Source organism: Dromiciops gliroides, chromosome 2 (genome assembly GCF_019393635.1).
Source record: "Dromiciops gliroides isolate mDroGli1 chromosome 2, mDroGli1.pri, whole genome shotgun sequence".
Classification (NCBI taxonomy): Eukaryota; Metazoa; Chordata; class Mammalia; order Microbiotheria; family Microbiotheriidae; genus Dromiciops; species Dromiciops gliroides.
The window spans coordinates 399,288,185-399,314,057 of NC_057862.1; the positions used below are offsets into that span (position 1 = coordinate 399,288,185).

At 36.3% G+C, this 25,873-nt stretch overlaps 1 protein-coding gene across 1 annotated transcript in view; it reads left to right on the plus strand.

The window, feature by feature from the left end:
- Window positions 1-7,730: 7,730 nt before the first annotated feature.
- LOC122741129 (liver carboxylesterase 1-like) overlaps window positions 7,731-25,873 on the plus strand; it is a 32,838-nt gene continuing 14,695 nt past the window's right edge. The window contains exons 1-8 of the mRNA XM_043984253.1: window positions 7,731-7,782; window positions 9,392-9,596; window positions 10,928-11,076; window positions 14,460-14,586; window positions 21,978-22,131; window positions 23,332-23,436; window positions 24,783-24,887; window position 25,771. Of these exons, the coding sequence (XP_043840188.1) occupies window positions 7,731-7,782; window positions 9,392-9,596; window positions 10,928-11,076; window positions 14,460-14,586; window positions 21,978-22,131; window positions 23,332-23,436; window positions 24,783-24,887; window position 25,771 (898 nt within the window). The remainder of the gene's footprint in view (window positions 7,783-9,391; window positions 9,597-10,927; window positions 11,077-14,459; window positions 14,587-21,977; window positions 22,132-23,331; window positions 23,437-24,782; window positions 24,888-25,770; window positions 25,772-25,873) is intronic.

Below are 25,873 nucleotides of genomic sequence, written 5' to 3' on the forward strand. Positions count from 1 at the left end.
AGGTTCTGTAGTTTCAGAATCTGTCCAAAGGCTTGATTTAATGTTCGTTTTGAGGGAACAGAAGGAGAGCTCAGGCAGCTTGCTGATTCTTTTTTCATAATTTTCTTGTGTTGCTTTCATTTCGCTCAATTGATTTTTAAAATCCTTTTTGAGCTCTTCCAAGAAGGCTTTTTGTTCTTGAGATCAATTCATCTTCCCTCTTGAGGCTTCACATGTAGGCAATTTGGGAGTATTGTCCTCATCTGAGTTTGTGTTTGCCTCTTCCCTGTTGATACAGAAGCTCTCAATGGTAAGAGCTCTTTTTTGTTTCTTACTCATACTGCAGCTTATTTTTATTTTATTTTTTTTAAAAGTTGAGGTTTCTTCTGGGGGCACCAGGGTCTCTGTTTCAAGCTTCTTGTGCTGGGATATAGGGGTTGTGTCACTGGCTCTCTACACTCAGGCCTCTATGGCTTGTTGATTTTTCACTGCCCTGGACTTCCTGTCAGAGTATGCTGGGATCAGTAAGCCTGGTCATGCCTTTCCTGTGGGTGGCTCTCCAGCTGGCAACCTGACCTATCAGCTGGTGCAGGTGGGTTTTGCCACTGTTGTGCTGCACCACCAGCTTGTTGTACCAGGATCCAGTGGACTCAGTTGCTTGGCTGTGGCCCAGAGCTTCCTGCTGACTTTCCCTGACCCTCTCCCACTCGCTGCGCTGTGGTGAGCTGAGCCTCCCTTTTCTTCGAGTGAGACCAACCTTTCCTGAAATCTTTGAAATTATCTCTGTTTGGAAGACTGTGTGCCTCTGTCTCTTTGCAGGTTCTGTAGTTTCAGAATCCATCTAGAGGCTTGATTTAATGTTCTTTTTGAGGGAACAGTAGGAGAGCTCACACATTTTGCTGGCTACTCTCCACCCTATCCTTTCTCTATTTTAGATTCTAATTCCTATACAAGGTTTATCCTGATCCTTTCCATTCTTAATGTTCTGCCCTCAAATAACTCTTTTGTATTTCTTTCATATGAATTTTGCATTGTTTTATTATATATTTTGTCTTTCTCTAAGGATTATTAAGCTTCTTGAGAACAGACAATTTAAGATTTTTTTCTTGGCATACTCAGAACATAGTCACTTGTAGATAACAGGAATTTAATACAAGAATGAATGAACCATTTTCCACAGCTCTTAAATACTTTGAGCCTACTCCTCTTTTGTACTTAAAATTCCTTTGGTTGTGTGGAAAGGCAGTGACTTCCTTGGTTTATGTGTTTTTTATACTTTGCTTGTATATCTCTTTTGTGGGGAGTTTATAAAGTAGACAGTTTGGTTAATCCTTGTTTTCTTTGTAGGAATGCTTCAAATGCTTCCTGCTATTGAACATTCATACTTTTTCAATAGGGAATAAACAACAACATTAAACTTTTAAATAGCATTTTAAAGTTTATAAAGCACTTTGAAAATAATATTTAATTTACTCTCACAGTAATCTTAGAACATAGGAGGTAGTATCATCATCATTTCTAAAATGAGAAAAATGAGGCAAAAAAAGGTTAAGTTATCTGCCCAGTGTAACACAACTAACAAGTGACTGAGACTAGATTTTACCTGCAGCTTTTTGGACACCTGGTGCAACAAATTATTCCTTTGCTTCCTGTGTTTTCTTGTAAATGCAGAATGACTGTGAGTTATTCACATTTCATATTCTTTGAATTTGAAGGTCTTGCTCATGGCTGCCTGCAGAATTTATTGTCTTTTGATTTTGAAACATTTTTTTTTGCCTGAAGTCAATCTGTGTATTCTTTGAATTGGCTCTTTGCCTTCTGTGTTCAGAAGTTCTATTAAAGTTTTTTTTATTATTATTATCTTTCAGCATTAGAGTTTTGAGTTGTTCCCCCCCCCCCACCCCCTGGAAATGTTGTTTTGGGAGATCTCATATCCTTATGTTGTCTCTATCTGTCCTGTTTTTTTTTTTAAACATGTTTTCCTTATGTGGAGTTCATATTTTTCTTATATTATTGCTTTTTGCTTCTTTTCTTCCAGATCATCATTCACTTTTGTATATCAAAAAGTTGCTTTCTTTTTTATTTGTTAAGGTTTGCTTTTTTAAAAAAATAAAATATTTATTATTTTTAACATGTTCTTTTTTTTTTATTTTGAGTTCCAAATTTTGTCCTTCCCACTTCTCTCCCAGCTACTGAGAAGGTAAGCAGGATGGTATCAATTATATGTGTGAAATCATGCAAAATATCTTTAAATGCCAGTCATAAAGCAAAAAAGGCAAAAAAATAATGAGGGGAAATTATACATCACTTTTCACTCAGAGCACATTAATTCTGTCTCTGGCAGTAAATAGCATTTTTTTTTTCATTTTGGGCTTTTTGGAATTGACTTGGATTATTTTATTCCTCCAAGTAGCCAAGTCTTTTACAGTTGATCATTATTATAACATTGTTGTTATTGTATGCAGAGATTTTCTATTTCCTCTCACTTTGCTTTACTTGAGTTCATATAGGTCTTGCTTTGAATTTTTCTGAAAGCAACTCCCTTGTCATTTCTTTTTGCACAACAGTACTCTATCACAATCATATGGCACAACTTGTTCAACCATTCCCCACCTAATGACCATCCCCTCAATTTCCAATTCTTTTTCATGACAAAGAAAGTTGCCATAAATAGTTTTGTTCATATACATCCTTTCACTTTTTCTTTAATGTCTTTAGTGTACAGAACTAGTAGTGGTATTATTGTATCAAGGGATCTGCACAATTTTATAGCCTTTTGGGCATAGTTCCAAACTGTCCTCTAGAATGATTAGAACAGTTCACAATTCCACCAATAGTTTATTAGTGTATCTATCTGCCCTCATCCCTTCCAACATGCCATTTCTGATAAGTGTGAGGAATTACCTCAGAATTGTCCAATGTTCATCTCTGTAATCAAAAGTTATATGGTGCATTTTTCCCATAGACTATAGATAACTTTAATTCCATCTTCTGAAAACTGCCTGGTCATATTTCTTGACCATTTATCAAAAAGACAATGATTCTTATTTTTCAAATTATCTCTCTTGGATCTATTTTCCAAGTCAGTTGTTTTTTCACTCTTTTGGTTTTGCTTTATTGTTTCTTGATTTCTCATAAAGCTTCCATCTGCTCAACCCTAATTTTTAAGGGATTGTTTTCTTCAGAGAACATTTGTACCTCCTTTTCTATTTGGCCAATTTGGCTTTTCAAGGTACTCCTTTTCTCATTGGCTTTTTGTACTTCTTTTACCATTTATTTCTGTCTATTTTTAAAGTGTTATTTTCTTCAGTTTATTTTGTATCTCCTTTACCAAGCTGTTGACATTTTTTCCACGATTTTCTTGCATCACTCTTATTTCTCTTTCCATTTTTACCTCTACCTCTTTTACTTTATTTTCAAAGTCCTTTTTGAGCACTTCTATGGCCTAAGACCAATTCATATTTTTCTTGGAAGCTTTGGATGTAGGAGATGTGACTTTGTTATTTTCTTCTGAGGGTATATTTTTATCTTCCTGGTCAGGATAGAAACTTTCTAGGGTCAACACTTTTTTCTGCTTGATCATTTTCCCAGCCTGTTTCTTGACTTTTAACTCTTTGTTAAAATGGGGCATTGCTTCCAGGGTGGAGTGCCCACTGTCCCAAGCTTCAGGGGGTTTGTGAAGTCATTTTCAGAGATAGTTCTAGGTATTCTTAAGTTTTTAGTTCTTCCAAGGTGTTATGATTTAAGGAGAGGCAAATTTACTATTCTCCTGGCCTGTGATCTGGTCTACAAGCCCTGGAACTATGAACAGAGAATTGCTTCACTGTGGCTGCAAGCTCTTGTGTGCTTGTGTTCCTCCACCTCCTGGGACTGCCACATCACCCAATACTGTGACTTGGATCCAAATCTGGACAAAACAAAGGAGTCCTGCCTCAGTGCTGGCAAAGAGATCCCTATAATCTCCTTGTGGCCAATTGTTTGACCTCCTTACCTTCTGTGGGCTGAGTTCCAGAAGCAGTTGCTGCTCCCTTCTGATTCAGAGGCTCCCAAGGCCTGCTCCTGGTTTGCTGTAGCTGGGGTTGGGGTTGGGGCTGGGTCTGCCCTCCACTCTCACCCTGGCACAACAGACCATTCCTGTTGACCTCCTAAGCTGTCTTTGGTTGGATAATTATTTCATCATGTCTTTTTGTTGACTCTCCTGCTGCAGTTTTCTCATGGCATTATCTGAAGGTATTTGCAGCATTCTTGGGGAGAGCTCAGGCAACCTACTGCCTTTTCTCCTCCATCTTGGCACTGCCCCCAGCTCTAATTTTTTCTTTAAATTTGACTCAATAATCTATATATTTGAGAAATTAGGCCTTTATTAGTGAAACTTGCTGTAAAAAACTTTTTATATTACTCCATTATCTGTGGTATTTTTGCATAAAACATAGTTTTCTATTTATCTTTTAGCTAGGTCATTTTTTGCTTTTGCTTTGTCTAAGATCATGATTGCTACCCCTGCCTTTTTTACTTAAGCTGAAGCATAACAGATTGTGCTCCAGCCCTTTGTTTTTCATCTGTGTATCTTTCTTTTTCACATATATCTCTTGTAAATATTGTATTATTAGATTCTGTTTTTCAATACATTCTATCTGCTTCCATTTTATGGGTGAGCTCATATCATTCACACTCAAAGTTATGCTTATTTTATTTGTTTATCTATCCATTCATTCATTTGAAAAAGTTATTTAATTAATTATTTTTTCAGGGCAATGAGGGTTAAGTAACTTGCTCAGGGTTACACAGCTAGTAAGCGTCAAGTGTCTGATCCTGGATTTGAACTCAGGTCCTCCTGTATCCGGGTCTGGTGCTTTATTCACTGTACCACTTAGCTGCCCTGCAAAGTTATGTTTATTCATGGTGCATTTCCTCCTTCCTATTCCTATTTATATTTGGAGCACAAAGGTTTTTTTGTTTGTTTGTTTTTGTGGGACAATGGGGTTAAGTGACTTGCCCAGGGTCACACAGCTAGCAAGTGTCAAAGTGTCTGAGGCCGGATTTGAACTCAGGTACTCCTGAATCCAGGGCTGGTGCTTTATCCACTGTGCCACCTAGCTGCCCCGAGCACAAAGTTTTAAAAAATTTCTGTCAAAATTTGTTTTTACATGTAATTTGGAAAATAAAATTCTAAACAGAGAAAAAAAGATGTGTTTCTCTCAAAATTCTTCAAATTGTTTTTATTTCAGTGGAATCAAAAGCCTCTTGCTTTCTTCTACTTCCTTAATTCCTCTAGCCTTTTTTCATAATCTTGTTTAAGACTATCTACAGACATAATATTCATTCTATCAAAATTTCCTTTATATTTAGTACAAGTATTTATTACAGAAAACCAATTAGTTACAATAATATCACATTTTTGGATTCTCAAAGGGTTACAGTTGTATAGTTCCAATTACTTTGAAGCCTTTAGGGAAATTAAAATTGGTTGTAATCACCAAAAAATATAAATAATAGTCAAATAAAACCAAATATAGCTTAGTCAGCACAAACTGCAAAGTTTAGGGTCCCTCATACTTCCTCATTCTAGAGTATCATGTATTTCAGTAGGCAGGATTACATTGAAGAAGATACCATCAATCTGCTCTCAAAGTTAAGTTCTTTTATGTTAGAAAAGCCTTCATGCACCCATTTCACAAAGTAGTTTACATTGCAATCACTATACGGATCAGCAGAGCCCAATTATGTTTTTTCCAATTTATAGTCTATTGTATAGTAATCAACTTTAATTTTGGTGCTGATACTTAAATGTGTAAAGCAACTTTTTTTTTTTTTTTTTTTTTTTAAGTGAGGCAATTGGGGTTAAGTGACTTGCCCAGGGTCACACAGCTAAGTAAGTGTCAAGTGTCTGAGGCCGGATTTGAACTCAGGTACTCCTGAATTCAGGGCCGGTGCTTTAACCACTGCGCCATCTAGCTGCCCCGTAAAGCAACTTTTGAATACTTTTTCATTGGTTGAGGAAGATCTTAGTCCCTGATTGCCTCTTCCTTTTCACAGAGCTACTGATCTTTTCCAATACTGTAGGTTATTAAATTATTGTATAGAATTGAACAATTAGGTGCTTTAGGTTTGACTTTCATTTAAAGAAGAGTTAATTTTATAATTGTAATTTCATAATTTCAAATTAACAGAAACTTATCACACTAATCTAGTTTTTGGATCCAACCAAATCAAATATAGATGAATAATCATTACTCTTAACAATTTAAAATCTTAATTTTAAAAAGGCCTATTAACCAAAGGATTTCAAGGTTCAGGAACCACTGTTATTAATCAGCTTATGCTTTAACTTAAAAATTAACTCATGATGAAAAGTGATGGTGAAACTATAGCTGTTGGGATGTAACTGTCAGTATCACATTTGTTGTATTAAATATAAATTAAACCTCATTACCTTTTGACAATACATTTATACAAATCTTTTGACATTGAAAGAGACTGATATAGGTTTGATTCAGCCTTTTCTAAAGACTTTATAGCATTTTCACTAACTCTTTGATAGTAAAGTAAATTATTATCCTTTTTAACCTTTAATAAAAATTTTCATCATTGTCAAATGGTCAACAATGACTTGCATTAGAAGTATCCTTTGATTTGTATTATAATAATTTCTTCATTTGAAGTATCTGTTTTTATTTAAACTTCCTATATTCATTAGAGTTAATAGGAATTGCATGAAGAATGTCTAATGAAGGCTGAAATTTTCTGAAGGGCTCAAGGTATAACTTTTTCTCTAGTTCCCTGGAAGTCACTCAAAAGCTAAGTGCAGGGGGCAGCTAGGCGGCACAGTGGATAAAGCACCAGCCCTGGATTCTGGAGGACCTGAGTTCAAATCCAATCTCAGACACTTGACACTTACTAGCTGTGTGGCCCTGGGCAAGTCACTTAACCCTCATTGCCATGCAAAAACAAACAAACAAAAACACCCCAAAAAAACAAAAACCTAAGTGTAATTCTTCTGTGTTCTTACACTAATGTATTGTAGTCTTCATAGAAAAATGTCATATATTACTTATGTTTTCAGTTGATTCCTGAGTTGAAAAAGAATATATACACATAAATGCATACATATATACATGTGTATATATTTCTGTCTGTCTATCTATCTATCTATCTATCTACAGTCTATAATCAGTAATTAGTGTTCCTTGGAAAGTCAGAGATTCTTTCTTGAAAGAATTCAACATTGTAAGATCTTTTGCACTGATAAGAAAATTGATGTGACAAGTGGTTCTGGAACTTTTTCAAGGATATCCAGTAAGATAATGGGTGGGAGTTTCAGTTAACCCAGAAGACCATAGTTTGCCCACCAGACCCCACTGGCTCTCATCTCACCATACTATGTGATTGATTCACTTTGTGTGCTGTGGAGGGAGGGAGAAAATTCAGCTTGCTTTCAGGGTGAAAGTAGACTTTAACCTTGGTTTTTGTTTTTGATATGGGTATTCAGTTTCATAAAAATGTTTAATGATTAGGTTTCTGCAAAGATAGGACGTGAGTTAATTGTGGGTGGAGTCTCAAGACATTAAATATAGCTCTCATCAGGAAAGATGTGAATTCTTTTGGTTTTGCTTGACTTGGTTTTCTCTGATTCAGTCCAGGACTGAATCACTCAATCAGTCTATACCTGTGCAGCACAGAAGCAACTTCAGTCCCTAAACAGAGCTGAGATGCCTGGACATTGTATGTGGCCAAGAACTGCCCCCAGCAAGATGTGGCTGATTTCCCTGGTGGTCTTCTCCTTTATTGTGTTCACAACTCAGGGTAAGGTTTGGGGGTATATTTTTTCCTCGTTCAGAAAACAAATAACAACAACAAAAACAGCAACAACAATAAAAGGTACTGAGAGTTCAGGGTAAGAACTCAGCTAAAAAGTTATCAATCTTATAAAAACAAATGTTGAAAGCTAAAATTAATGAATTAATTAATTAATTTAAAATGTACCTAGCATAACAAGTGAAGTGGTCAAATGGGGAAAAATAATTTTTGTATTACAGATAGACATATAAAACCAAAAGTTATTCCTTAGTGCTCAAAGGAAATGAAGAGATATTTCTCAAAAGAAAATTAGAAAAGTATTAACAATAATATGAATACCTCGAATAAAAGAAATGTACATCAAAACACTTTTTGTGGTAGTAAAAAATTCCAAGCAAGATAGATGTGTATTAATTAGTTATTAATCAATTGGTTAAGGGTTAACCAAATTATGGTTCATGAATAAAATGGAATATTATGGTGCTGTAAGAAATGATGTGTATGGTTCTCTTCTAGTTCCTATTGCCAACAGCTACAGTTATAGGAGCAGCAAGAGCAGCATGTCCCACTAGAAATTTCTTGCTCCTAGGCATGGGTCTCTGGACTTACTGCCTCAAAAGCAAAGCAGCAGGTATTGGGGAAAGGTAAGAGCTTCCCCAGAGATGACCCCACCAAGGCCATTCACTTGATAGTTTTTCTGGGCTATAAGACAAACTATAAGACCCACAGCAATTAAGATGTGGACAGGCCTTGCTCAAAGATGAACAAGAAGGAAGAAATTAAAGCCATTGCAATTATGGAGATAACTTTATGATCATTGTAGGCATCATGGGCTGGTGCAATCCTTCTGAGGCCTTTAGACCTGCAAAATCATCATTACAGAGTCTATCACTTAGGAGTATAAGGGGCAATTCAATGAGAACTGGCATATATTTTTATCTTTTTCTATATTTTATTTAAAATACTTGTTATATGACATGACTGGAAGACATTACAGAAAAAATACTGGGAGAAATTCTGATGTTTTCGAAACAAATGAGGTCAATAAAATTAAATTTTAAGAAGGGAGCTATTTAGAGGTATGTGACTTTGAGTAAGCCACTCCATTTCCCCTTCTATAAAATTGGGATAATATTGCTACTTATCTTGTTTGCATGTATACAAAAATTTTATAAAGAAGAAAAACCTACATATATGTGATTTACTATTATTATTAGTAGTAGAACAATTTCATTTCCATTTTCTCTTTTGATATTCAATACAATCCTATTGGGAGCTATTATTACTTCATACTTATAAGTGAGGAGTAGATGGTCCAGTTTTCATTGTTTTTCCAAGGTCTCTTAGTATGGAGCAGAGTTGGAATACATACATACATACATACATATATACATATATATGTATATATATATATATACACACACTATATATATGTATATGTGTATATCTATAAATACAGAGTGTATGTGTGTAAATACATATACATACATACACGCATATATCTCTATATCTATCTATCTACCCACCCAAGAATCCTGCTTAATAGTTCAGTGTTGATTCCTTTCTGCCATATTGCCTTTTCAAGTAAAATCACTTCTCTCTAAATGTTTCACAGGGCCACAATCCTCAGCACCTGTAGTGGACACTGAATATGGGAAAGTCCAAGGCAAACAAGTGATTCTACAAGAATTAGGCAAATCTGCCAATGTTTTCCTGGGACTCCCCTTTGCCAAAGCCCCTCTTGGACCCCTGAGGTTTGCTCCACCACAGCCCCCTGAACCCTGGAACTATGTGAAGAGCACTACTACATACCCACCCAGGTAAGTCATCAGTCTTTAGGTTTTTCTGGAGAAGGGAGAGCTTTGAATAAAGAAAATCATTACCTCCTAATTAAGAGAATTATCTACAAATTCTTTTATTAGTTTTCTGCTGTTCCAGATCCCTCATATCATTCCATAATTCTTTGTTTTTCTTATCTCTTCCTCTCCCCTGGAAACATTTCTGTTTTTTTTTCTCATTCTTAACCCACTCATTTAAGATATATCAGGTAGGAGGAGAACATCTCAGATTTCCACAGTAAAATGGTCCTCAGATATAAAGTGATCTACCTCCCTTGGAAATCTTGACTACACTAAACAGAGCAAGGTCCTGCTGTAGATCCCAGCTTAAATAGATCCTGCTGGTACTGTTTTATTTGCTTGGACATAATCAAACAAAACCCTTGAAACACATTGCCCAATAAAATGGCAATTGCCCTTTGCCTCCATTCTTCAGTCATGCCAGGAACATACCTAGTTATAAAGCAGTCTTTCTATTGACCTCCATGGGCTCAGTGACTTTAAAATAGATCATTTGGGAGAAAGTTTTGGAATAAGAATCATGATTTCATCCAAGACTCTTCTGTTTCATAACTCTGACCTTGGGATAGTCATTTAATTTTTATGTTGTTCAATGAGGACAAGGATGGCTATTCTACTTTCCCCACAAACAGAAGGTCCAGAGAGTGAAAGCGAAGAAGCCTCCTAGCACATTTAGGAGCAGCTCTAGGGTCACAGTTTTGTGTTTGTCCCTGAAGGAATACAAATATATAAAAAATCAGAATAATTTATATAGACCATCTACCTTATTATACCTCTCCCCCCTTTTCATTCTATTTTTCCTAAGAATAACAAATAGTTTATTGATAGAAAGTCAGAATTGAAAGAGGCCTTAAAGACCATCTAGTTCTATTACCCATTTGGTAGAGGAGAAAACTGAGGACCAGAGGGAGAAAAGGATATGCCCAAACATAATGTAGGTTGGACATTTTATAAACTTAAAGAAAATTTAAAAGGCATTCAAAGTAATTTGTCAATTCTCCATTAGAAGGCAAAGTAGAGGGTCTGAAGAAGAGCAGGAGGGTTGTATTGGAGGAGTCAGAGGACCTGAGTTGGAATCTTGAGTGTGTGATTACCTATGTGATTTTGGGCAAGTCACTTTCCTTTTCTGGGTCAGTTTCCTCATATGTAAAATGAATGTGTTTGACTAGTTAATCTTTAAGAACCTTACCAGCTCTAAATATTCTGACCATTGATCCTATGACCCCAAAAGTGCTTTCCTGAGATGCTGTTAAAACAACAAAAAAAGTGATTTCCTATGTTTCATTGCACAGGTGTGCCCAGAATCCACTTGAAGGGGATGTTATAGCCAAACTTTCTGGAGATCAAATCGGAATTTCCTTGAAAAATTCTGAAGACTGTTTGTACCTGAACATTTACACTTCAGCTGACCTGGCAACAAAGACTAAGTTACCTGTAAAGAGTTAATGGTTTGGATTTTCTTTAACTTTGGATTTTTAGGTTCTCTTTCCTTCTTGCATCTATGGCAGATGAGGATAGGCAGAAATAATTTTACCTTCCTTAATCCTTCCTCCCTCCTATAAATCCCTTCCCTTCTCATGGCCCCTTCCCCTCCTACTTCCATGATGGTGAAGATATATGAATATACCTTCATCTCTCCATCCATCCACCCATCCACCCATCCTTTCATCCATACATCCATAATTTTCCCCTCTCTCCTCCTCCCATTCCTTTTTCTTACAACTACATTTTTTTGGATTATCCCATTTTAACTAACTCATACCCCTAACTTCTATCTATGGGGAGTCCTGCCAAGGATTCTAATAATGATGAAATTCTTAGGAGTTAGATGTATCATCTTCCTATTTAGGAATGTAAACAGCTTAACCTTATGAATTCCCTTATTTCTCTTTTGTGTTTTCCTTTTTAACCTTTTCTTGATTTTTGTGTTTGAAAATAAAATTTTCTATTCAGCTCTGATCTTTTCATTAGGAATGCTTTAAAGTCCTTTGTTGCATCAAATCTTCATTTCTCCCCTCCCCTGAAAGGTTAGACTGCAGTTTGCTGGATATGTTATTATCTGTTATAATCGTAGTTCCCTTACCTTCTGGAATATTGTATTCTAAGCCCTCCACTTTTTTATCATGGTAACTGCTAAATCTAGTATGATCCTGACTGTGGTTCTATGGTATTTCAGTGGTTTCTTTCTCTCTGCTTTTATTATTTACTCCTTGATCTGGGAGCTCCAGAATTTGGTTACAAGATTCCTAAGAGTTTTCATTTTAGGATCTCTTTTAGTAAAGTGATCAATGGATTCTTCAGTTTATTTTTTAACCTCTGTTTCTAAGATATTGGACCAATTTTTCATTATAATTTCTTGAAATATGATTTCATGGCTTTCAGGTAGTCCAATAGTTTTTATCCCTCCTCAATCTACTTTCCAAATGAGTCATTTTTCCAATGGGATATTTCACATTTTCTTCATTTTTCTAACTTGGTTTTATTGTTTCTTATGTCTTTTGGAGTAATTAGGTCTACTTGCCCAATTCTAATTTTTAAGGAATTTTCTTCATTGAGATTTTGTATGTTGTTTTTCTATTTGGATAATTATGCTTTTTAAGGAGTTATTTTCATCAATGAAAGTACATCTTTTAGTAAGCTGCTAATTCTTTTTTCATAATTTTCTTACATTGCTCTATTTTGCCAGATTTTCCTCTACCACTCTGATTAAAAAAAAACAAGATTCTTTTTTCCTCCTTTATATTGCTTCATGGTCCTCCTCCTAGGGTCTTTTGTAATATTTTATTGACCATATGTATACTCTCTTTACTGCCCTTTCTGCTACTACTGATGCTTCCACAACCTGCAGACCTCACATTTCAAATTTGTAATGATTGGAATGACGCCACCTACTGGAGACTTGCTGTGGAGAGCTCCACCATGAGGAAAATGCCTCAGAGGCATTGTGGCTTTTCCTTGGCGTCAGGAAATGACGCTTACTCATGGGTGCTGTCTATCAAGTCTACCAGCCAATCAACTGGAGGAGCCTCCTATGGTCTGGGAGGAGACAGGAAGGAGGAAAGGGAGCCTGCGCAGAGAGCGCGGGCCCTTTTGGCTTCCGGACTTGATGGTGGTGGCGGCAGAGGACTTCACAGGAGATTTGAGGAAAGATAGGAATGCCAGACTGTTAGAATTCTGTTCTCAATCTTTTTCTTTCTATTTTCCAATAAACCCTTAAAAACCTAAACTCGTTTTATCAGTGATTTTTAGTCAGTTTCCCCCAAACTGGGGGAACACATTAGAATCCACATTTAGAATCTTAAATTACACAAATTCCTGAGCAGCCCCCCTTCCCTGCAGTGTTTGTAGGCAGCCCTCTTTTTCCATCTTGCTAAGATGTCCTGGGCTAGAAAAATGAGATTCTGAGACTTTTTGATTATCCTACTCAGAATATGATTTGAAACATTAAAAAACATTTGATTAAAGAATTTGTTTTGGCAGAAATGCTCATTTCCCTCTGCCATCTTGGCTCAGCCCTTGAGCCCTCCTTCTCTAACTTAAATGTTCTTCCTTCAATCAATCCTCATAGCACAGTTTTAAGTGTCTTCATCATCTTGGTTACTTTCCTCTAGTACAGGATGCCTTCCCTTCCTCCCTCACAAGGGATCTGGAGATACATTTTCAGGAAACTGTGAACTTTAATTGGGGGGGATACATATTTATTTCAATATTACTGTTTTGGGGGTGGATAATTTTACATGTTTTATTTTATGCTTTTAAAAACATCATTCTGAGAAGGATTACATAGATTTCACCAAATATACAATGGAGTCCATGAAACAAAAAAGGTTAAAACCTTCCCATTAAGTGTGTAAATACAATTTCTCAGGAATGAGAAGACCTCAAAAGTTATATAATACAAGTCCTACTTCCACAGGCATCTACTCTATAATATATCTGATAAGTAGTTAGTCACCATCTGAGTGAAGACCTCCAGTAGTGGTGGTAGTGGTGGTGTGTCTAACAATTACTTACCAACACATTTTCTTTGGAAATTCTATTAGAAAGTTTTGGCTCACATGGAAATAAAGTTTGCTCTTTTCAATTTTGCAGTTTTCAATACTGTTCCTATTTCAGCGCAATGGGCCAAAAAATGAGTCCAAAGTTTCCTTTGCATAACAGCCCTTCATATTATTAGGATAATCTATCATGTTCTCCCAAAGTCTTTCTCCTGCCTTAAACATACCTAATTTATTCACCTGACTCAAATGTAAGAAGTTCAGGATTACTTTCTTCCCATCCCCCCTTCTCGTCAACAACAGATTTTCCCAATAAGTCAGATGATTAGAACATTGAAATCTGCATTATTTTTCTGGGTTTGTTCCTTATATAACAATATCAATAGAGTGGAGTGTTCATAGAGGAGTTTAACCAAAAGGATGATGTCTCAGGGAGAATATGACTTCCTTAACCTAGCTGACCCATCCTACCTCCCACCCTCCCTATGAGTAGGACTCTGTCAAAGAAACAGCATCATAAAATCAGTTAGAGAGGACCTTAAAAATTATCTAATCCAAATCCTTCCTTATAGACAGTTGGAACTTGAGACTTAGGAAATCGAAATTAATTTCTTTAATTCACACAGCAAGTTATTGGTAGAGGCCAAATTAGAATCCAGTTTTTCTGGCCTTTAGTCCAGAATCCATTATACCCTATCATCTCCAAAGAGATCTCTAGAATGGGTAGACTCATCTACTTGGCCTGGGCGGTATAAAAATGTACTTTCTGAGGTTTCCTTCAAAATAGGGATGCTGTGACCAATAAGATTCTTCTCTCATTCCTCAGGTGATGGTCATGGAGGGGGTTTTTCAGTGGGTGAAGCTTCAACTCTCAATGGAATATACCTCTCAGCTCTTGAGAATGTTGTGGTGGTGGCCATTCAGTACCGTCTGGGAATCTTTGGATTCTTTAGGTAAGACCTTGAAGAAGGGAATTTAGTTGACACAAAGTACCTGTGGTGCTTCCAACTCTGAAATTTTGTAATTTTTGTGTCACTTCTCTTAAGATGTTGTAGAAGCATACATTTAATTATCTGATTGTGGCTGACAGAATTTTTATATCTTTTTGTTTCCTTAGGAAAATGTGTGGGTTTATTGGAATTTTCCCATAATTCAGTCTCTTTGGGTTCAAAGATCATGGCAAATATGGTGTTGGTGCACAGTGAGCACTTAACAAATATAGCCAACATTATTGCAAGTCTGCAGTGGACCATCTGTAGCTAAGGGATATACATTCTTCCCTGCCTGGTTCAGTAGGTATTGATTGAATAACTGCTTTGTATAGGCTTATTTAGTGAATATTTATTGAGGATCTTCTATGTCCAAACTATTCTATTCACTGAAGGATTTTTTTTAGCGTTTATCTGTGCTCAGTTCAGGAGTTGTGGGCAGGATACAAAGATATGTTTTTTGCTCATCTTTCTTCTAAAGAACTTTTTAAAAAATATTCTCTATTTTATTTTCCCCCAATTACAAGTAAAAACATTTTTTAACATTCATTTTTAAAACTTTGAATTCCAGATTTTTTCCTTTCCTCTCTTCCCCCACAACCTAATTTAAAAGGCAAGAAATTTGATGTAGGTTATGCATGTGTAGTCGAGGAAAATGTTTCCATATTATTCATATTGTGAAAGAAAACATACACAAAATACTCAAGAAAAATAAAGTAAAAAAAGTATGTTGTGATCCATATTCAGTCACCATCATTTCTTTCTCTGGGAAAGGATAGCATTTTTCATAAGTCCTTCAGAGTTGTCTTAGATCATTGTATCACTAAGAATAGCTAAGTTATTAAGAGCTGATCATCTTACAATATTGCCATGTCTTTCTAAACAGTATATTTCACTTTGTATCAGCTCATGTAAGGCTTTCCAGATTTTTCTGAAAGCATCCTGCTCATCGTTTCTTTCTTTTTTCTTTTGTCTCTCTTTTTTTTTTTTTTTGTGCAGGGCAATGAGGGTTAAGTGACTTGCCCAGGGTCACATAGCTAATAACTGTCAAGTGTCTGAGGCTGGGTTTGAACTCAGGTCTTCCTGAGGTGCTTTATCCACTGTGCCACCTAGCTGCCCCCATCGTTTCTTATAGCAAAATAGTATTCCATTATAATCACATATCGCAATTGTTCAGCCATTTCCCCAATTGATTAGCATTACCCTGATTTCCAAATCTGTGACACCTGAAGAGTTACTATAAATATTTCAGTACATGTAATTCCTTTTCCTTTTCGTTCTTTAATCTCTTTTTGCATACAGACATAGTAGTGGTATTACTAGGTCAAATGGTATGCACGGTTTTATATCCTTTTGGACATAATTCCTAATTGCTCTACAGAATGAGTAAATCAGTTTACAACTCCACCAGCAGGACATTAATGTCTCATTTTCCCCACATTCCCTCCAACATTTGTCACTTTTCTATTGGCTCATTAGTCGTTTCCTTATATGGCTTTATTTTTATAAATTTGACTCAGTTCTATATATATTTTAGAAATGAGGTCTTTATAGAGAAACTTGCTTCAATTTTTTTCATAGTTACTATTGCTAACTGTATTTAAGTCCATCCTATCCCCATACATGACCCTGTTTATTCTTTTCTATCCATTTACCTTGTCCTTCCTCAAAAGTGTTTTGCTTCTGACTCTATGCCCCCCACCAATCTGCCCTCCCTCCTACCACCCTACCCTGTTATAGTATCCCCTTCCCCTCCTACTTTCTTGCAGGTAAGATAGATTTCTATAGCTAGTTGACTGTGTATATTATTCCATCTTTGAACCAATTATGATGAGAGTAAGGTTCACTCATTCTCTATCACCCTTCCTATCTTCTCTTCCACTATTTTCCTACTTCTTTTATGTGAAATAATTTACTCCATTCCGTCTCTGTCTATCCCTTTCTCCCAGTGCATTACTCTCTTACCCCTACATTTAATTTTTTTTACATATAATTCCTTCATATTCAACTCACACCTGTGTCCTCTGCCTATATATACTCCTTCCAATGTTCCTAATAATGAGGAAGTTCTTATGAAGTATTATCGTCGGAATGTAAACAAGTTACCTTATGAAATCCTTTATGATCCCCTTTTCCTATTTATGATTTTTAAGCTTGAGTTTTATATTTGAAAATCAAAATTTCTATTCAGCTCTGGTATTTTTATCAAGAATGCTTGAAAGCCTTCACTTTGATTGAATGTCCATCCTTTTCTGAAGGATTATATTCAGTTTTGTTGGGTAGGTGAAACTTTGTTTTAATCCTAGCTGCTTTTGCATTCTGGAATATCATATTTTAAGGACTCCAATCCTTTAATATAGAAGAATCTAAACTGTGTGTTATCCTAACTGTGGCTCCATGATATTTGAATTGTTTCTTTATGACTGTTTGCAAAATTCTCTCCTTGACATGGGAGCTATTGAATTTGGTTACAATATTCCTCAGAGTTTTCATTTCGGCACTTCTTTCAGGAGGTGATCAGTGGATACTTTCAATTACTATTTTACCCTTTGCTTATAGAATATCAGGGCAGTTTTCCTTAGATAATTTCTTGAAAGATGATGTCTAGACTCTTTTATCATGGCTTTTAGGTAGTTCAATAAGTTTTAAGTTATCTCTCCTGTATCTATTTTCCAACTAAGTTGTTTTTCCAGTGAGATATTTCACATTGTTTCTATTTTTTATTCTTTTCATGTTGTTTTATTGTTGATTTCTCATAAACTAATTACCTTCCACTTGCTCAATTCTAATTTTTAAGGAATTATTTTCTTCAGTGACTTTTTGTACCTCCTTTTCCATTTGGCCAATTCAGCTTTTCAAGGTACTCTTTTTCTGATTGCCTTTGTGTACCTCTTTTATAATTTCACTTAGTCTGCTTTTTAAGGTGTTATATTCTTCAGTATTTTTTGTGTCTCCTTTACCAAGCTATTGATTATTTTCTTTCATGATTTCCTTGCATCACTCTCATTTCTTTTCCCAATTTTGACTCAACCTCTCTTATTTGATTTTCAAAATCCTTTTTGAGCCCTCCAACTGCTTAAGAACAATTCATCTTTTTCTTGGAGGCTTTGGATGTAGTAGATTTGACTTTGTCACCTTCCGATAACATGTATTTTGATCTTCCCAGTTATAATAGTAACTTTCTACAGTTAGAATTTTTTTCTGTTTGCTCATTTTCTCAGCCTATTTCTTGTCTTTTAACTCTTTTATAGTGGGACTCTGCTTCCAGGATAAAGGGTGCACTATTCCAAGCCTCAAAGGTTCTGTTCAGTGTTTTCAGAGATATTTCTAGGGACTTGTAAGTTTTCAATTCTTCCAAGATAGTATGACCTAAGGAGGGTTGTGTTAACCATTCTCTTGGCCTGTGCTCTAGTCTGTGAACAACCACAAGCACTCTGTTCTGACTTAGACCTGTGAAGAGGGTACCTGCTCCACTGAGGTCATAAGTTCAGGTGTGCTTGTGCTCCTCCTTGTCCTGTGTCTGCTACCCAGGACTACAACTGGATCAGACTATGGGCATAGCAACATAGTCCTTCCTTCAGTGGCAGCAGACCCCTATAATCTCCCTCTGACCAGTTATTTGTCCCCTTACTATCTTTGAGCTGAGAGCTCTAGAAGTACCTGCTGCCTCTGCTGATACAATGGCTCCTAAGGCCTGTTTCTGGTTTTCTATGGCCTAGTCTATCCTGGGTGGCCTGCACTAGAGTGTACTCTACTCTCAGCTAGGTGTAACAGATATTTTCTGCTGACTTTCTAAGTTATTTTCAGCTGATAAAGTATTTCATCCTGTCCTTTTGTGATTTCTTCTTTTTTTTTTCTTTTGGTGAGGCAATTGGGGTTAAGTGACTTGCCTAGGGTCACACAGCTAGTAAGTGTTAAGTGTCTGAGGCCAGATTTGAACTCAGGTCCTCCTGAATCCAGGGCCGGTGCTCTATCCACTGTGGCACCTAGCTGCCCCCCTTTTGTGATTTCTGGTGCTCTATGAATTGTTTTATGGCATTATTTATAGATATATGGCGAGGTTTCTAGAGAGATCTCAGGGAAGTGGCTGCTTTTTCAATGCCATCTTGGCTCTGCCCCCCCACCCACTTCTGAAGAACATATAGTCTAATGGGGAACCACAAAATACACAAATAAAGGATACAAATGTGAGGGCAATAAGTCCCAAAGGAAGGTACAAGTAAAGGTGTTATGAGATAATCAAGGAAGGAGAGATCACTCTCACCTGAGTGGGAAGGGAGATTAGGGGATGATTTATGGAGGATTTAGCATCTGAATTGGGTCTTGAAGGAAAGAAGGATTTAATAGAAGAAATGGGTTGAACTCTCTATTCCAGACATGGAAATGTGTCAGTCAAGTCTTAGAGACAGAAATAATAAGGAGAAAATAGTACATCTAAGTCTAGTTATTGCATAGAGTATGTGTAAAGCAGATTAGTTTAGGAAAAGGCTAGCCAAAGGTAAATTGAATCAGATTATAGCAAACCTTGAGTACAAATGTCAGAAATTTTTTTGCTAGAAAAAAGGGAGACATTGAAGGGTTGTTTTTTTTTCTTCTAGTGGAGACATATGCATTAGGAAGCTTATTCAGGCATAAGTGTAGATGATAAACTAGAAAGGTGATAGGAAATAAATAAACCACATAGGCATTTAATAATTTTTAAATAATTTGAATGCTGGTGAAACAAAATCTCTGGTAGTTTCTATAATAGTAGAAAGTATAGACCTCAATTAAATAAGTCGATCATTCATGGACAAGCCTAGCTATGGTTTGTCACCAGGCAAGTTTTCAAGTTTTTCCCATGTGTGTGTGTGTGTGTGTGTGTGTGTATGTAGGGAAGAGAGAAGGGGTTATGATCCATGTTGGCAGAGGAAGTATCCACATCTTTGGAAATCATTTTTTTAAAAAATAATATTGGTGTACTACCCATTTTGTACTCCAGATTCAATGTAAGAGCAGATCATACCTTTGAAAATGTGCTGGATTTGGGGTCAGAGGACATGGTCCCTAGCTCTCCCACTTACTATCTGTGTAACCTTGGACAACTAAGTTCATCTTTTTGGTCCTCAGTTCCTTCAACTTCAGAGTATTGGACTGCATGATCTCTAAGGTTGTCTCCAGCTATAAATGAATTATCTATCCTATTCTGTGGGTCTATGATCTGCTCATGATCCCTCACTGAAATGTTTTTATTTGCTAGTTAGTCCGATTACATAATTCATTGAAAGTAAAGCCATTTAATGAACTAAGATAGTAATAAAAATAACAAGACACCACCACTTCCCATAATACCTGTGCACCCTTTCCCACAAATACATGTACAATAAAAAAGAATTGATATTCCTCACACATAACATTGCATGTTCTATTATTATGTATCTATTTAGGATGTTCCCTAAGCCTGGAATTTACTTTCTCATTTCTATCTTTTAGAGCCCCATAATTTCCTTTAAATGTCAGGTCAAGGGGGGCAGCTAGGTGGTGCAGTGGATAAAGTACTGGCCCTGGATTCAGGAGGACCTGAGTCCAAATCTGGCCTCAGACACTTGACACTTACTAGCTGTGTGACCCTGGGCAAGTCACTTAACCCTCATTGCCTCACAAAAACAAACAAACAAGCAAACAAACAAAAAATAAATCTCAGGTCAAGCACCACCTCTGATATGAAACCTTTTATATGCTCTCAAGTGCCGTTGCCTCTTCACTCCTCTTAAAATCACCTTCATTTATTTTGTATATACTTTATACTTAAATTTTTGGTTATGTAATGATTCCCTTAACAAAATATTAACTGAGGACAAGGATTACTTGGACCTTTTCCTTGTCTTGTCAGATACAGAGTCTATAAGGCAACACACCTATCCGAGCAGCAAACAAAATGCAGCAGAAAGGGTTCAGGCTAAAATTTAATTTGATCATGAAATCAACTGCCCTGTATTTCCTGGGGCAGATTTACAGTTTATAATCCTAGACAATATGTGGGTAAATTTAACTTCTATTATGTCCCTGATTGAGATATTATGTCTCCAAATGCCATTTCAGGGACCACCCAAAATAATGCCACAGAAGTTTTCTAGAGGTGGATATAGCCCCCATCTCTCCTAAGATCCTGACTGATTGGAAAGGAGACATACAAATGAAGTTAGGGGAAAATACAAGGCTTTAGTGAAACATTTGAACCACACTTTTTCCTTTACTATACACATCTTCCAGAGGATGAAAATCAAACCTCTTTCATTTACCTCTGTCCAGGACAAATATGCTGTTTCCCTAAATTGAGTATTAATGAGGTAGTTTATGGCAAGTATTAAATGAGGATTAAAGGTGCATAGACTTTTAAATTATTAGAGGTCAGAGGAGGGAGCAATTACAATTGGCTTAGGTGAAATTAAGGCTTCATGGAGGAGATTAGAGGGGAACTGAGCCATTTGGATAGGCAGATAGATGGACTTTCCAGTCAGAAGAAAAGCATGAGTAAAAGGCATTGACATGGTAACAGTAGGGACAGGAAAGAGATGGGCAACAAAGAAATAGGAATTTCTTTCAGGGTCTATTAGAGATGGGGATTAATATTACCAACAGAGTTCCCTGAGGGTTTGGTGGGGCCATGAAGTTAACAGAAGAAAATTAGAAACCATAATCCCTATCCTCATCAAATTATATCTAAAAGAGAAAACATGACCCATATATAAACATAATTGTGAGGTAGTAAGTTGACTAGAAGTGGTTGGAGTGGTGGATCTGGTATCAGAAAAACTCATCTTCTTGAGTTCAAATCAAGCTTCACACTAACTGTGTGACCTTGGACAAGTCACTTAACCCTGTTTGCCTTAGTTTCATCATATATAAAATGAGCTGGAGAAGAAAATGGCAAACCACTCCAGTATCTTTGTCAAGAAAACCCTAAATGTGGTCATGAAGAGTTGGATACAATTGAAAAATGATTGAATAAGTTGATCAGACACTGGAGGTGGGAAGCTTAGCATTATTCCATATTTCCCACAATACCACTTGTTCCTAAAGTAATTGCTATGTTTTATATGTGTCATAAGGTTTGAGCCTAACTGCAACAATATGAAGTAAGTGCTATTATCTCCATTTTATAAATTATGAAACAAGCTTAGAGAGACTAAATGACTTATTCATTATCACAAATCTTTTATCACAGGCTGAATTTGAATCTGGGTATATCCTGACTATTAATCAAACTTTCTGCTACATCATACTTCCTCCCATTTTCTTTCTTACTACTATTATACCAATCGGCACTTTTCTAATCATCCATGCTAACTTCTCTTTTCCTCTCTGTCTCTCAGCACTGGAGATGAACATGCCCGAGAGAACTGGGGTTACTTAGACCAAGTGGCTGCACTCCAGTGGGTCCAGAAGAACATTGGTAACTTTGGAGGAGACCCAAACTTGGTGACCATCTTTGGTGTGTCAGCAGGAGGTATCAGTGTTTCAGCACAGGTGAGTTTCCACGCTTGGATTCAGGAGGCTTCCAACAATATCTGTTAGTAGAGAGTGAAAGTCCCAACCACATGTAGATATTGTTGGCATTGACTGCTAGCTGCTTTAGTTCTTCCACAAGACCATGTGTGATTCTAGGCAGTGAGTTTCTTCCTTAATTGGGTAATAAAATAGATGGGATGAAAATGCAGAACTGTCCATGCCCAAGACTAACTGTAGAAGTCTAATGGTGAAGGTCTATGGGAAAGAAGATTTGATTCTGTCTTGTAATGTGCTCTTCCTTTTATAATACCTTAACAATTCATAGTTACAAAGTATTTAAAATTACTTTCCTCAAGGCTACTCTATTAGTGAGGTAATAAAAGCATTATTGTTCATATTTGTAGAGATGAGGAAACTATCTGTATGATAAAGTCCCTTGCTTAAAAATCACACAGTTATGAAGTGTTTGAACTGGGATTCATACTGATTTCAGATTCCATGCCCAATGCTCTTTCCACTCACATTATATTTTTTTTGCTCAGTTGTTTTCAATTATGTCAGACACTTTGTGACCGCATTCAGGATTTCCTTGGAAAAGAAACTGAAGTACTTTGCCATTTCCTTTTCTAGATCATTTTAGATGAGAAAACTAAGGCAATAATATTTAAATGACTTGCCCAGAATCACACAGCTAGTAAGTGTCTGAGGTCAGATTTGAACTCAGGAAGAAGAGTCTTTCTGACCCTATGTCCAGCACTATATTCACTGTGTCACCTAGCCCTCTCACAATATCTCTACAAAGTAGCTTAGAACATCATCACTATTAACAATTAGCAAGCCCTTCAATAAACCATTGCATTCCCCTTCTGAGTGCATGAAAACTCTTGTGATACCTAACACCCACACCCTTCTGCTTTTTTCTTGAAACTGGGTCAGCTCTGGACAAACTTGTAAAGAAAGCAAAGTGTGATTCTGGGACCCTATCTCACTCTCCTTTTAATATCTCTTCCTTTCCTCTCCTCTCATATTACTCCTCTCTTACTTTCCTCCATTTTCCAGGAAACATTTATTAAGTGTCTGTTGTATATTGAACGTTGCCTTAGGTACTTTGGAACACACAGAGTTCAAGGTCCTGAGGCAAAGCTACAATTTTCCTACCCTACTTGTAGTTCTGGGCTAAATCATAATCTCACTTCCTCTTTGCTTTTTCCCTCTCAGGTTCTTTCTCCTTTGACCAGGAACCTCTTCCATAGAGCCATTTCCCAGAGTGGAGTTGCCCTTATGGAATCTATATTCAGTGCTAACATCACATCAATTGCTGAGGTTGGTTTTTGTCACTTTCTAAGTCATATATGAAGGTTTTTATTATTATTTTTTAAACAGCAAGCTTCCTCACTGGAAAAGAAAAAACTGTATATAAAACTCTTGTAAAAAATATGTAGAGTGAAGCAAAAATTCCCATGACTGATCATTTAGTTGATTTGAGTTCTTAAATCCTTCAACATTGTCTTTAAAATTCTGTTTTTTATCATATAAATTGTTCTCCTGGTTCTTCTCAATTTACTTTGTTTTCAGTTTATAAATGTCTTCTCTGATTTCTCTAAAAACCATCCCCTTCACCATTTCCTAGAGCACAATAGCATTCCATTACATTCATACACGACAATTTTTCAGCTATCCTTTGTTTGCCATTACCAAAACTGCTCTAAGTATTTTTGTCCATATAGGACCCTTTCCTTTTGGGGGATGCCAGGGGGAATCACTTTGGGCATATAGGCCTAAGGGAGTTATCTCTAGGTCAAAGGGTATGTCTAATTTACTTTAGCAATAGAATGTCAAGACAATTTCACAGCTCCTTCAACAGCACGTCAATGTCCTTTTTATGTAGCCTTTACAACTTTTCTAATTTTTCTTTTTTTGTCAATTTTACCAATCTAATGGGTGATCTCAGAGATAATTTTATTGTCATGTTTCTAATTACTAATAATTTCATACATTTTTAAAAATAATTTTTAGTAGCTTGGATATTTCCTCTTGAAAATTCAATAATAATTGTCAAATGATAAATATTCTTACAAATTCAAATTGTGTCCTTCCATATCTTAGAAATGGAACCTTTATCAGAGAAACTTGTTACACAGGTTTTTGCTAGTCTATTCTTTCACTACTAATCTTAACTAAACTGGATTTTTTTTTGTTTTTAAAAATTTTATGTAATCCAAATTATACATTTATCTTTTGTGATCCTCTTTGTTCTTTGTTTGGTCATGTATTCTTCCTATTCTCATTGATCTAAAAGATATTTTTTTTCTTTGTCTACTAATTTTTTTTCACTAATTTGTTTTTGATGAGGCCTTTTATATCTAGGTCATGAATACATTTAGAACTTATCTTGGTACATCATATAAAGTATTTTTCTAAACCAAGCTCCTGCCACACTGCTGCCTACTTTTCCTAGTAATTTTATCAAATAACAAGTGCTTACCCAATAGTTGAGGTCTTTGGGTTTGTTTCAGCAAGTAGTGTACCTAATCTATTTCCATGGTTGCAAATCACACAGGTGGGGCTCTTTAAATCTCACTCCTTTGGTTTCCATCCTGGAATTTTTTCCAATGTACCATGTCACACCCTCAAGAATATAAGGTTGTCCCTGTTAAATTTTGTTTCAGAAAACTGCAGCTTTTGCTGGATGTAAGACAACCACGTCAGCCAGTATGGTTCACTGTATGCGGCAGAAGACAGAAGAAGAGATCCTGAACACAGCTCAAAAAATGGTAGATAACCTTAGAGTTCTGAACCCATGTTCCTTTAAGAAGATCCATTGCACATGATTATGTTAGATCCTCCAATTCCACTAGGCAGCTTGTATGGTATGTCTTGAATGAGAAACACTGACCTGCAGAACTATAAATAACTGATTTGGGAAGAAACATAGATATAACAGGGACATTTTTTAATGATAAAAGTATGTTATTATTTTCTAGTTACATGTAGACCTAGTTTTCAACATTTGTTTTTATAAGATTTCTATTTCCAAATTTTTCTCCCTCCCTCCCCTCCTTCTCCCCTCCCCAAGACAGCAAGCAGTCTGAAATAGGTTATATATGTACAATCACATTAAACATATTTCTGCATTAGTCACGTAATGAGAGAAGAATCAGAGCAAAAAGGAAAAACCTCAAAAAAGAAAAACAAAAAAAGTAGAAAGAGTATTGTTCAATCTGCATCTAGATTCCACAGTTCTTTTTTTCTGGATTTGGGGAGCATTTTCCATCATGAGTCCTTTCGAACTATCTTGGACCATTGTATTGCTGAGAAGAGTCAAGTCTATCACAGTTGAATAACACACAAAGTTGTTGATACTGTGTACGATGTTCTCCTGGTTCTGCTTATATCTCTTAGCATCAGTTCATGTAAGTCCTTCCAGGTTTCTCTGAAATCTTCCTGCTCATCATTTCATATAGTACAGTAGTATTCCATTACATTTATATACCACAACTTGTTCAGCCATTCCCCAATTGATGGGCATCCCCTTAATTTCCAATTTTTTGCCACCACAAAGAGAGCTGCTATAAATATTTTTGTACGTGTGGATCCTTTTCCCTTTTTATGATCTCTTTGGGAAAAAGACCTAATAGTGGTATTGCTGGGTCAAAGGGTATGCACAGCTTTATAGCCTTTTGGACATAGTTCCAAATTGCTCTCCAGAATGGCTGGATCATTTCACAGCTCCACTAACAGCATCAGTGTTCCAATTTTT